This window comes from Trematomus bernacchii, unplaced genomic scaffold (assembly GCF_902827165.1).
Source record: "Trematomus bernacchii unplaced genomic scaffold, fTreBer1.1, whole genome shotgun sequence".
In the NCBI taxonomy this organism is placed as follows: Eukaryota; Metazoa; Chordata; class Actinopteri; order Perciformes; family Nototheniidae; genus Trematomus; species Trematomus bernacchii.
Genome location: NW_022988043.1, coordinates 4,628,992 through 4,642,816, shown reverse-complemented (window position 1 = coordinate 4,642,816; position 13,825 = coordinate 4,628,992). Strand labels below are relative to the sequence as shown.

Sequence of the window (13,825 nt, the reverse complement as noted above, 5' to 3'; positions counted from 1 at the left end):
GCAAGTATTTAGATATATATAGATAATCAAACTTTATTCGTCCAAAATGTGGTTGTTTACATGTGTGTAAGGTGTATAATGTGAATAATTGTTCATTTTGGCAGAATTACTTCTCATACTGGTGAAATTGGTAGAGATGATATAATGTAGAAACAATACTAGGAAACGGATACAAGCACACAGTACAGAAAGACGCAGTTAATGTGGGAGTGACCTTTTTCCTGAGAGGAGTTTAGTATTTACTCTCTGCCCCCATTTGACTTCAGCCCCCTTTGCACATCTGGCAACAACATCTGTCGTTTTCGCCAGTCAGGATCTCTGATGCTGTACATCTAGTGAGACGGCTTTCTAACCTCAGTCACACGCAACACCAGACACATAGAGAGAGAAGTTGACACCGATGAATGGGCTGCACACATCAGTGAAATCAATTACAGGTTTGTGTGAGGAATGTGGGTATCTAACTCTTTTGCACATAGAAAAAGTATGAATGGTGAAGGTTTTTTGTAGATGTTCCAGTGTTTTGATTCTCCTCTCTTCCGTCACTGCAGTATTATGTGCACTCTTGTGTCCTCTGTTGTTCAAATAGTTTGTGATTAACAATTAGAAAGCTTGTGTTGTTGGTGACTAATCTGGATTCAGACGGCTTAATAAAAAATATTGAGTTTTATAACAAAGGTATTTTCACCTAGTATGCTTTGTGTAAATCCTCCGTTGTACTTTAGATTTGAGTCAGGACAATGTGATCTCTGTAGCTTTCTGTCACAGGGACATGAGCACAACTCAGCTGTCTGAGCAGCTGTCTCTGTGACGCCATCTGTGCACACACTCAGCCCCGGAGCTCCCAACAGGAGTGAGAAAACACACACACATTATGCGAGTGCAGCATGCACAGCGTTAGCATATAACGCAAAACAGGATTGTTTGCTTCGAGGGTCCAGGGATTTTAACTTTATATGACCAAGACAAGGTTAGGACAAGCATTAAAAAACACAAGGTCAGCCTATTTGAGATATTAGACGAGCTACTGGCATGTGGCTGGTAAACTCTTTTTGTCCTGAAAAATTAGTTCCACTTCTTCAAAGTTGACTCATTAACATATTGTGCTGATTCATCACTAACTTCACACTCCAAAACAGCCTACATTTATTTATTTTTTGATTGAATTAACATGTTTAGTTTGTTTAACAGATCGTCCCTTTGTCCTGCACAGAAAATGCATTATAATATCCAAAACTGTTGGTAACAAATGGGTAAAATAGCCTAACACACTCCACTCGAAGTCCCCGAACATTGAGAAATAAGAAAATGGTGAGCTGTGAAAATAAACACACAAAGAACCTTGGTAATGTCTCTCTGTACAGTTTTATTTACATGATACTATTCTGTCGTAATGCTGGATAGCAAGATTATATGTAATACATAAATATCAACACCGTTTGTTGTTTTTTCATTTTTTGTACAAATTTGCATATAACTAAGAATCAGAAAGGGAAAAACTCAAAACGGATACATACATTTGTGTTTTAAATGAAAAACATCCTTACAGGGGGATACAAATAAAAGGTGGTGGGGGGCGGGGTTAACACAAGTCACAAACATACGTGGGGTCAATGTGTCAGGCAGCCATGAAAACACACCTTTGCACAGGAATCTGCACATGCACGCGCACAAATACACACTCACACTTTTCTACAGTGCTCTAAGCAGACACACAGATCAATAGCTGTTAGACAGATGAGGTTACATCTAATCTTGGTATCTATTATTTTTCATAAATCTAGCTCTTGCATGCTCCTGTAGTTCTGTAAACATGTGCTGATAAACCGGGTAGCTCCACAGACAAAAGGGTGGGGGAACAACACACACACACACACACACACACACACACATACACACTCACTGTGCTCACATAAATGTTCTGTTAGCGCATAAAAAAAGAAAAATCATGGTCACATACCCTAATTCCACAAATGCACTGAATACATGCGCTAACATCAGTACAATATCAATGGAAGAGAGAAAAAAAAAGCTAAAATAACAAATAATTGTCTCTCCGCAAATAAAATGTATGAAACCCTAAGTTGAGTGATGCCAAATATGTCTGGAACACTTACGCAGATGAAGAGTGACTCATGCATTTATCCCATTCATTCATGCCCCTCATTATTGTTCCTCAAATTCACCAACCAAACTGACAGGAAGGGTGCCATCCTCCCCATCAGACCACACGGCCCTGCACCAGGCGTCAGGTGGGGAACTTCTTTACACATTATGTCCATTGAAAATGTTCAGATTCAGTAAAACGTGGAGTAATTTGTTCGTCCCTGTCTAGCATGATACCGCCAGCCATAATGGACAAAAGCCTCGTCACAATCAAACCGATTGAAGTCAACACACACACATGCTGATCAGAGGGTCACTGAGGCAGACTATCAAGATGATCCATTGTTCTGCTGGGGTTAGAGCTGATGAAAACAAATAAAAAAGGGAAGACAACAAAGCTTAACACAGCAGCTGTGAGGTAGGTAAAGCCAGGAAAGACAGAGACAGGTAACAAAGCCCCTTGTGCATGGTGGGGGGTTGTATGCTCCTCCAAACGCTGACTGACTCCAGTACCAACGGAGCACAGGGCAAGAAATTAAAAGGTTGAGGGAAATATTACTGTGGAGTCTGGATGCTTTAAAAGACCTGCTAGTGTCTGACACATGACAGGGTCTCGGTAAAATGGCTGTCTACGGTTTGGCACAAAATGGCGCCTGGTTTGGGTGAGAGGAGCACAGTCTATCCTGGACAGTTAGCCTGGGCTGCTCTTAATAAGACAATACATATTCTTAAAAGAAAAAATAAAGGACTCAACAGCGGCAAAGCCACACCACAGAAAGTAGGATAAAACAAAACTAATGAATTAATCATAAAAGGAGAAAAAGTGATCATTCATGCATCTTCCTCAGACAGGATCTTCTTTTTTTTCTCCAAGATTTTCTTGAGGTTGTAATTTTGTAATTAATCAAGTCCTTTCAATCTTCACTTGGCAACTCATGCCAGTGCTCATTTCACTCATTCTCCAGTCTTTGTCAATGGTGTTGTTGTCGTTGCCGCCCCTGCTGTTAAATTTGTTAAATCTATATTCTCTGGATCTTGTCGGCCACCACCACGGGGTTCTCTTTACGGATCTTGGCGGCGGCCTCGGCCTTGTAATCATAGGGACAGTTGTGCTTGTCGGAGTACCGGTGGATGCCACAGAACAGGTTTCCACAGCGACAGTCGAACCCTGGAAGCACAAAGGTCAGGGGTCAAAGCTAGAACAGGGGACGTGGATAACTGAACTAGAGTAGTACGAGAAACCCCTTTTTCTTTTCCATCTCTTAAGTAAAACAATTATCACAAGCTGATTCACTGAGCGGATGCATGTCATGTACTTCTCTTCTCACCTGTAAGGCCCACCCTTTTGCGGCACAAGAAGCACCTATTCTTCTTGGGTTTAGGGGTGTCCCCCTTGCCTTCTTCACTGCTGGAAGAAGCTACAGGAGAAGGACTAGAAGCAGCAGGCTGGTTTACAACTACATAAAGGAAAGACAACAGGGGAAAATTAGTCATGCTAGCTTTAATTTGCCATTATCACATATCTTTAATCAGCAGGAGCAGCAGATAAATGAGATGTATTCATTGCTATGCGAGACATGTAATCACACTGGCAACTAATATTGTGTGCTTTTGTCCGAACGACAGTGATGAGTGGGTTTCTTATCTCTAAATTGCCCCCCTCTGGATTTTGGCACAAAATGTTGCACTACTCTGAGAAAGCTTCTGGCAGACGGCTTACAATCTGAGAATGCCCTCTGGTGTGGAGGTATTTTTAAACTGGTTTATTTTTAGGCCGCCTCTCTTTCTTGGAGGCTGTAAGTAAAACCAACAGTTGGGTTTGAGGTATTCAGCGAAGCATCAAAAATAAACTGTGGCAACATTAAGACCTACAAGGCAATATTTGCTTTAAGAAGTCTGCATGTGAGCATTCACCTGTGTGTGTATATTTTTTTTGCCTGTATGTCAACTGCCAGCATGTTTATTTACTACAAGTGTGTTTATGTGTGTCTTACCAGGCTCTAGGGGTTCTGGCTTGTCCTCTCTCGAGATACTCATCTCTGTCATTTGTTGAGTAACAGGAAGAGATCCTTGGACAGTTCTGAAGGTTTCAATAAAAAAAACAGGAATAAGCATGAGACAATTAACCAGTTAGCAGTTCTTGCATTACAATTTGCTAGCTTCATTGAACAAAAAAACACAGCAAATACTGACCTAGACATGTCTGGCGAAGACACAGGGGAGGCATCAACCTTGGCTAGACTGGCTTCTAGTCTCTGGATGGCTGAGGCCTCTAAAGTAGGACTACCTGCCGAGCCTGGGTGAGCACAAAGCACATTCCATTAGACACAACTCAGCAGAATATAATGACTTGAAAATAATAAAGTAGAAAATAGAAACAATCAAAGGTGAATTCAAAGGAAAAAGCTTCATATATATTGCAAGAAAACCCAGAACAAACAGAGCAGTGCATTTTATTGATGTTGAAAATACTCATCTACCAAAGATTGACTATTTAAAATATTTTTAAAAGCTGTATTCTGATAATCATTCTACTCTTTGGAACTGCTTTTAAAATGGGTCTCAACAGATTGCTATTGTCAAAGCTTCACAGTTTGACCTTAGAAATGCCTGAAGGAGGGAACACCCACATAACCTTGAACACTATAATGAAGAAAACAGCTGTCTTTCATTACACAGAGTGGAAAAACAAGGAGGGAGGGCAGGGGATGGGGGCTGGGAAAATACACTGACTGGGCTTAAACTAGTTGTGTTTCAAAACAATGTCTATGCTTCCTTGAGTCCCTCCTTATCTCCCTTATCTCTTTAAGTAAATACATACTTTAAAGTACACATTTTCACTCAAGGCTTCTCGAATAATTTCAATTACATCTCCATCACCATTTATCTGTTTTTTTGAGAACTGACTTACCCCTAGGGCTGCGGGGGCTTATGCGGTCGCTGCTCTGCTGCCGTGTCAGGTGATCCTTATAGCAGACGGAGCACATGCCATTGGTTCTCGGGTTGCCAAAGAAACCACAGCCAGTGGCACAAAGCACCGGGCTCTGGTTGGTCTCTTGGGCCATGTCTACAAGAATGAGAGGAACAGAGAGAAGATTTAGACTGACAGACGCACGAAGGGAGAACATTTTGCATCACAAACACCTCCATGTAAACTGAGGGCTGAATTGTTTCCGTCACAGGACAGTATAGACGCTGCTATCTTGCCAATCTCATTCCAAAGAAACGAGTTGCTGTGTCAACAAAGCCTGCAGATGGGAGTGATATTATGAAAATTCAAGAACAACATGCCTGGCTCGTTTGACTTGCCCTTTAGCCTGAATACAGTTATGAACGCTTCTCCGCTAGATCCAGAAAACAAACAGCCCTCGCTGTGTCTACTCAGCAGCTTGGCAGAAACTGGACTCTGTGCTGTCCTACGGCTCTGTTCAATGTTGTGTCCCCCTTTCTCCCACTCTCTCCTCCCCCACAGACCCCCTTTCAAAATTCTTAGAAGAGTCTGTATGGCTTCTTAACATTTGACCCATTTTTCATTTTCATGTAAATATAGGAAAAGGTTTCATCAATTTCAATAGCTTGTCATTGTTTCGAAGCTGGCATCACTTCATATCTAGGGTTATATGCGTCATCATTGTGTGTCATGATAATTATGACCCAATATGACTCTTCACAATTACTAACACTTCCTCATCAGTGCATTCACGTCTTGACACAAAACAAAGCTCTGACTCACTGGCAGTATCTTGGCCAAAAACAGAACCAGAACAGTGACATAAACACACTGTTCTCACCACAAAGACACACGATAGTGAATGAAAGGAATAAAGTAGGGCAATAGTTTCTAGAAAGTATTTCCCTCCCTTCTGGTAATTCTTGCCCCACAAGACATTTCACTACCTCCCGACAAATACGCCCATAAACAAGTGTGTATGTGTGCGTAACTTGGCAAAACGTGTAGCCCCATGACGTTGTTGTCCTGCTCTGCTGCAATGCAATACAGCAGGAAGTTGTGTAATGGGAGGCTCTGCCTTTGAGGCAACAGATCAAAAACACCTTGATGAATGAACAAACAGACAGACAGGAAGGCTGAGATTAGCTGGGTAAGAGGCATCCTGTCTGCCAGTCCTGCCCTGACTGTTTTACAAATAGCCTGATCGCCTGATACCAGACCTCCCCAGAAAAGAAAAACAACCAAGCCTTCAGCGTACACATCAACACAACCATATTTTACCCAGTAAACAACCTTTGGCCCTGTCGTGCTGTAACATGGCAGCTGCTTTCTTGCTTGTGTTAGTGTGAAGCTTGTCTTTATTCTGGTCACGGACATAAACAGGACAGGCGACCTAATGTTCCAGGAAAGGCTGGCAGTTGTCTCAGAACGTCCTGTCAGTTCACTCGAGGTACCCTGGCCTCACCAACAGACTAACAAGTGCCATTAAATCTTGAGCTAACCAGCAACCCCTCCCCTCCTCCTCCGCTCTTTATCTATCCCTGCATGCTATCACTGGCGTGTCAACAAAGGGTTTCCTTGGAAAAGCCCACAAAGACCTTCTCTCCCTTTGCGTCACGTGTTCAACCGCTGACTGCTGAAAAACAGGACTAAAGACTGGGGTTGGTTACTACCGTGTAGATCAAAATGATTTATCTTTACAAGCTAACATCAGTATCATTCTCTTTGACCCAAATATCTGTTAATGACGTTGACAAGTGCATTTGAACTGTAGGCTTTAAGCTTAACATCAATACCCCACAGTCCAGGTCAAGGTCTATGAATGGAATCAGCTCCTCAAAAGGAAGGATATCAATTCAAACGAAGACTACGTCACATCTGACGAGAAAAACAACAAGATAAAACAAAGAACATGACAAGGACTATGGCTGCGAGCAGATTAGCCGTGGCTGCTGACTTTCTGACACAAAGGAACAATGGACAATGTAGCTCAGCTGTCAGGTTTGGACCCAGCTGTCAGACAAACAGCAGGCCCTTTAACCTAACCTTTACTGAGACCTCTCACAAACAAGGATAAGGCAGGAGGTACAACCACTCTCGAGTTACCCTTGTTTAAATACCCCTAGCTTTCAACTCGACATGAATACACTGCATGCACACTGGAGGAGTTTGAAATCTTTGATGATGAAATGGGGTCCTTTAGGGAGACAAGCACACATGATATGCATGAAAGATAACTGATTATTGTTGTAAATATCTATCCTCATCTGGATCTACACGAACCCACTTTGATAGCTTAATTGTGGCTTATGAGCATAACAAAAACACATATCTTGTTTCATCAAACTGGCAGTAAGCTGAAATGTCATAAATATTCCATTTGCAACTTAGAGTGTATTGTAAAATACTGAACATCCGACAGGGTAAGTCAGGGGGTTTCCAGCTACAGGGCTGATTACAAGCCACAATCATTCTCCACCAACTTCCTTTCACAAAATATAAAAAGCACTCACAGCAATAAAATGTGAAAAGTAGTCTGATTCGATATTGTGCACTTTGGACTTCAAGCGATCCCTTTAATTTTAACCGCGGTCAACATAGCTGTGATAATGTAGAGCAAACAAAAGGGGAAGACAGTGCTCCTGTATCACACACAGGCTTAACGTTAGCTCATATTTCAGGGCCTGGTGGGCTGAAAACTACTGAGTCACAGTGAAGGACAGAACAGAAAAAGCCCAGTTGGTTTGTTACAAGCAGCAAATTATTCTCTTTAAAAAAGGGACACACTGTTGAAAATGATCATTTTAAATAGTTAGGAAGGCTAAATTATGTTTTCTGAAATAACCCACAGTCTAGACAGTGGTCTCTGTTCCCTTTGTTTCTTCTTTCCTCCTTTGTCTGCAATCTCTCTGCTTCCTGTTTAGACATCGTTTTGTAGCTCACTTTTTCGCAGTATTTTACATTATAAGCATGTTCAACGTTAACAACCTCGACTAAATAATCACAATAAAAGTACTTGAGTCGACTGGGTGGTTACTGATACTTTGTATTGTCCACCCTGTGTTTTTCTAAATTGTAATTGGAGTAATTTCTATTTTTATCTCTAATATTGTAGGCATGCCTCTTAATAAGTATTTTGCCATTTTCGGCTCTTTATTTTTGTTGTGACAATGTACGTTTCCCCTGTGTGGGACGATTGAAGGTTTTCTGATACTGATTAAGACCGAGCAAACGTCGTTTTCTCCCCAGCTAAAACTAATGCAAACACTAGGCAAACATGTTCTGGCAAGTTCATTGAATATTTAAGTAAATGTAGTACAATTCAGAGCAGCACTTTCGTTCTACTTGTACATTCGGCTTATGCATTTTCTATTTCTAGACAGGAATTAGCTGGCTTTGGTTCCCCATCCCCCAGCTTGGAGCAAATAGAAAAACAGAGACAGCAACTAGCTATTGCTCCCTCCCTTGTTTTCCCCCTGAACCCAGACGGCACGTTTGAAGGCTTGTGATAACATCCAGTCAAGAGGTGTAGGTGATGGTGGTCTCGGTGGTGACATCTTCGCCAAAGACAAATAAAGCTTGTTTACCACACAATACCATCACGCACACATACACCCCCTGACCTTTCAATCCACCGTTAAAGGTCGCCGTGACCGACCCCCAGTTTAGTACATTAGTAAAAACACCCATATTGTTGTTTACCTCGGCAAGCTGAGCCACCTTCGGAATTCATCGTTGTTAAGAAAAAAAAATTAATCCAAGATCTGCGAAAAATTGACGAAGTGTTCTCGCGATATGTCAGGAAAAGTAGCCTGGCAGAAGAAAAAAGGTCGAATGTTTCAGTTCCTCCCTAACGTCCTTTTGCTATTTCTAGCTGTGTTTATGTGGCGTTGTCCTTCGTGTCAGGCAGGTTTTAAGGTGGGTTTTAAATCTCCCTTCCTAGCCCTCCTACCTCTCTCTCTCTTTCTCTCTCCTTCTCCCGTCCCTTCTGGATGGATGTTTGTTTCCTTCTTTAGTAAGAGGAGTGGCGGATGATGTCACTGGTAAAATAACGGGTTCCCATTGGCTGACCGCGGAGAGACACGACTGGGGGCGGTTGTGCGCATGCGCATATCGTTGCGTTTATTACACATCCATTCGTCATCCTCCTACAAGGCCACGAATCTTTTATTTATTTATTGAGTAATCTACCTAAATCAATGCATTCACATTTGTTGGGAGGGATATACAAATCTATTCTGTTACTATTGCTAATTACATATGAAAAATGTAATCAGTAACCGAAATTATCTTATAAAAACTAATATATAAACTCAATATCAAATGCAATGCCAAAAACAAGGCTATAACTTGGTTGTTTTCTATTAGAAAACTGAGCAATGTGACCTTAGAAAAGAAAAGAGGCCATAATGATGAACTACAAGATTAGTTATCAGTCGAGACTCGTTTCACTAAGTCTTTCATGAAGTGTTGTAATGTGTGCGCATGTGTTTCTTAATATATTGTTCTTATTTCAAAATGTATTGTAAGGTTATCCTGCTAGAAATCCCTATTTTTGAAAAATGTAGCAGTAATGATTGTATTTTCTTTATGTTACTGTAAAGGAACACAGTACCTTTTTCTGTATCCTTATCACATATTCCTGTTACACATATATTGTTACTCCCCAAGCCTGCATATATTATGAATAGTAGTGCTGACATGACAGAATTGAAAAAAAAAAGTATGATTAAGAGGATAATCCCTTGGTAATGCCTCTTTGTTCAAGACTATGTCTGTCACAGGGCCCTATTTGTTGTTAAAACAGCCTCGCCCCTCCTGCCACCTAGAATGATTATTTATGTCACAGGAACAAAACAAGATTTATACTTACAATGCTATGCAAGCCTGTTTGTTATGGGAGAATGTGACGCTAGGCTGCTCACCCTCCCTCCTGCATATACACACAAACAAACACACAGACACACTCTAGTATTGTTGTCATCGAGAGTGTAAACTTGTTTTCCGTGATGTAATAACAGACAAGAGCCAAGCAGTAGTGTTGGGTAATACCAGGGCCGGGATCACATACTGATACCAATACTTTTTAATAATTAGTATTGGTTAATGTGCTTTCAATTATATGCATTTGCATAGGCCCATTCGAGTTTCATTTGTAATGGCTGTATTAATGAATTTAATAACTAAAAAGCATTTTTTTTCCCCACTGTTTTTCTACTCTGTTATTGGAAGTTCAAATACAACACTTTTCTGCGGATGATATATATACTCTATATAAAACCTTTATTTAATCAGCTAATCTCGAAGATTTTTAATGTGTACATTTATGAGTTTTCATGTGCCCAGCATGTGATCTATTCAAAAACTGATCGAATGTTTTGGTTTTGATTGTCCTATTCTTGCTATTATCACTTCAAAACAAACTTTAATCTGTACTATCAATACTTTATTTTAGCCACCCCTGATGACCCTCATTTACCTAATTCAGTACCTGCTGCCAGGGATGTGTACAGATAGACTTTTAAGAGGCCGCCCCTCCCACCACCTCCACCCCAATTTTGGGTGTCACCATGTCTTTTACGGCTTGCTCCATCTCTTTTGCACACAGAGGCATTAGGGGCTACTTGTATTTACGTAACCACAACAGCAAATATATATTTATATACATACTATATTTTATTTTCCAAATTATGTGCAAGTCCCTGACCCAAGCCCTTAATCGTAATCTTAACTATCACAACTTCATGCCCAATCCCGACATTTACACAAACTGAACACCCAAATAATCTTAACCTTTTGGTGTGTCTGGGCCTTTTTAAAACAAAATCTTAACCGCCAAACAACAGATCCGGCTGAAGTGACACATAGAAATGATCTACAAACCTAAAAAATGTCCTCAATTGGAAGGTTTAAAATGGTCCTCACAACAATGTTATGTAAAAGACCACACACTCACACACACACATATACACACACAGGTGCACTTGTGTATGTGTAAACATGTTATGTGCGAGGCTAGGAAAGATAAGAGCAGAGTGAGAAGAGATCAGGACGGTTTCAGGATGTACTGTTGAGAAATGGTTGTGTAATGTATTTTAGCTGTCACTAGTTTCAGTTGGTAAACAGGGTTGTGGCAACAACTGAAAACCATGATGTTATATCCTCGTCTTTGTTTCATGGAATGAATAACTATTTGAGAAGATACTGTTTTACAATTAAATACATGTTGTTGTTGTGAGTACAAATTATTATTTTATTATTTTAGGCACAAAAGCTTGCTTAAATTAAGGGATTTCCCATTTCTCCATGCACCACAATGTTACTCTTTTGGCATTGTGGGGAATTGTTTGATACAATATCAAGACAAATCTGAAGTGGGATACACTTATAAAGAATTTCACAGTTGAATTAATATACAAATAGTGGGAACATTTTTTGTTTTGGTGCCTAGGGAGACTGAGTGATTTTCAGTAGTATTACCTAAAATCCTGGTATAACAGCTTTGGTACTAAACATATTTATATTGAATGTATACAGTATTGTGATCTGTGTCTGTTCTTTTGTTTTATTCTTCTAAATTGTACGTTCACCTGCTGTTTTTAACACCAACAGCAACCTGAGGGCATAATCTCCCGGTCCTGTTTTTGTGAAACATGAAAACACGTTCCTTTCTTTCCCTCGCAGGGTGTCATATATGCTGTATAGATAGCTGTATAGCCTGCAGGTCAAACAAGTCCCAACGTATTCCCTCAACGTGTCAGTATAACGTAACACTTCCCCAGGCACTATACAGGCCCCGCTGAGCAGAAAACAAATACTCTGGGTAGGGCCTGGTGGTGTTTGTGAGTGTATGTGTGTTGTAAAGAACAGGCAGTCATATATCAGTGAGTGAATTCGTGGAAACTTAGACAGCTAGTACAGTCTGGAAGTCATTGGCTGATACAGTTGGTCGGTTCCAGTTCAAACCAGAATTCAAGAGGACACTGTGAGTGGCATAAAAAGGTGAAGCCAAGTGAAAGTAAAAGTAGGTGCTCCTGCAGAACTTCCCCTAACTTTTTAAGGGGAATAAACCAAACACACACACACACACACACACACACACACACACACACACACACACACACACACACACACACACACACACACACACACACACACACACACACACACACACACACACAAAAACAGACATGACGTTGATGTCTTTATAAATGTAGCCTGAAAACGGAGAACTAAAATTGTTTCTTTCACAGAAAAAAAAAACATCACAAAAATATATTTACTGTGCAATATGTTTCCTTAAATTGTACACTAAGGTCAACTCTAAACTGTGTTTTTTTAAACATATTTCGTTATCTAGTTTTTATTTAGAGTGTTTTATTTGAAGGGAACAATAAATAAACAAAAAGGAAGAAAGACTTGTAAATATCACCTGATTTCCACATAAAAATAACTTGTGATAAGAACAAAAGTCTCACTAATTAGGAAATGTTTCATAACAGTAGAGGAGCTGAGAGGGCCTGGCAACTGATCACTGTTCAACAGTAATACTTGACAATAAGCCTTGATCAGCTTTAGTCAGATTGTTAATCTCTGATGAATAAAAGGCCATCTGGTGCTTATCTGAGTCACTATAACTACAAGGTGTCCAGTAACCTGAGTAAAACATTCACACTTATTATATCCATTAATTGCCAAAAAATCACTCTGATGACATGGGAGTTTAGTATCATACAATTTACGATCAAGGTATCAGGGACGGTTTGAGGAAGGAAAAACATTCTTTACAGTATTTTTTTGTTTTTGCTTTACATGTTGAGAAGAAAGTCAAAATGGCAAGGATGAAATTAAAGGGTTTCTTTTGCAATTCGAGAATTTATATATATTTGTTCTGTTATTTTTTTTCAAGAATATTGAAATCCTTAGAATTACCTCAAAATCATGCATGAAGTGCATGACTATTTTAAGAATAAAGTCAACATTTTGAGTATACAAGTTAAACTTTTCAGAATAAATCAAGCTACTAGTGCTAGTTTATATCCTGAAAGTCTTACCTTATTCTGGACATATTCAAATGTTGAATTTGGCCCTAATACTCATTGATGTGGGAGGGTCCTCAATAATCATGAATATTATGTTTTGTAATTAAATGATGGCAAAGGGGTTACATATTGGTTTTGATTTATAGTCATTCTCACAGGATGATTATACAAATGTCAGCATTTTTTGTAAAATGTCATCATGTGGTATTTTTATACCAAACCATCCACCATGTACCGTACACAGTATAGTAGCATAGTTCCCTTGTTGTATACAGACATACGCTTTTCATATGTGAGTAAAGAAGGCACAGAGGGAAGGATGGGGGAGGCGATGGGGGAAACCTGCTCTGTGTTTTACACTGAGGTCTTTGTGTGTGTGAGTGTTGTCTTAATGCAGCCCTGTACGGAGAAGCAGAAAAGAAGGAGCGTGTGTGTGTCTGTTTAGTGTGTGATGGTTTCAGTGAGGGGAGGGAGCAGCTGAGGAGAGAGTGGGAGGTGTTGAGTATCATTACCCATCCCCCTCACTGTCATAGGCTTCTGTATATGTATGTGTGTGTGTGTGTGTGTGTGTGTGTGTGTGTGTGTGTATGTGACGTGTGTGTGTATGTGTTTGTAGGTTTTGGTACCACTGCTGAGTGTGTGTGGGTGGTAAGGTCTAATGGTGCTGGTGGTTGTACTGAATGAGGGGGGTGGGACAATAATTATTTTCCAAGACCAAAATGTAATG

The 13,825-nt window shown here is 40.2% G+C and overlaps 1 protein-coding gene across 1 annotated transcript; it reads right to left on the bottom strand.

Moving 5' to 3' along the window:
• Positions 1-1,346: 1,346 nt before the first annotated feature.
• zfand5a (zinc finger, AN1-type domain 5a) lies at positions 1,347-9,053 on the bottom strand. Its single transcript, XM_034118113.1, has 6 exons — positions 8,759-9,053; positions 5,018-5,173; positions 4,300-4,402; positions 4,101-4,186; positions 3,435-3,563; positions 1,347-3,274 (listed from the first exon to the last, which is right to left on the bottom strand). Exons 1-6 carry the CDS (start codon positions 8,787-8,789, stop codon positions 3,126-3,128), a joined length of 654 nt encoding a protein of 217 aa, XP_033974004.1. The 5' UTR covers positions 8,790-9,053; the 3' UTR covers positions 1,347-3,125.
• Between the last annotated feature and the right edge of the window lie 4,772 nt (positions 9,054-13,825).

Coding starts and splice junctions, on each gene's coding strand:
- zfand5a (XM_034118113.1), bottom strand. CDS start 8,789: ATGAATTCCGAAGGTGGCTCAGCTTGCCGAG. Junction 4,403..5,017: donor AAGCCCCCGCAGCCCTAGGG/GTAAGTCAGTTC, acceptor GTGCTCACCCAG/GCTCGGCAGGTAGTCCTACT. Junction 3,275..3,434: donor CAAAAGGGTGGGCCTTACAG/GTGAGAAGAGAA, acceptor TTGTGCTTCCAG/GGTTCGACTGTCGCTGTGGA.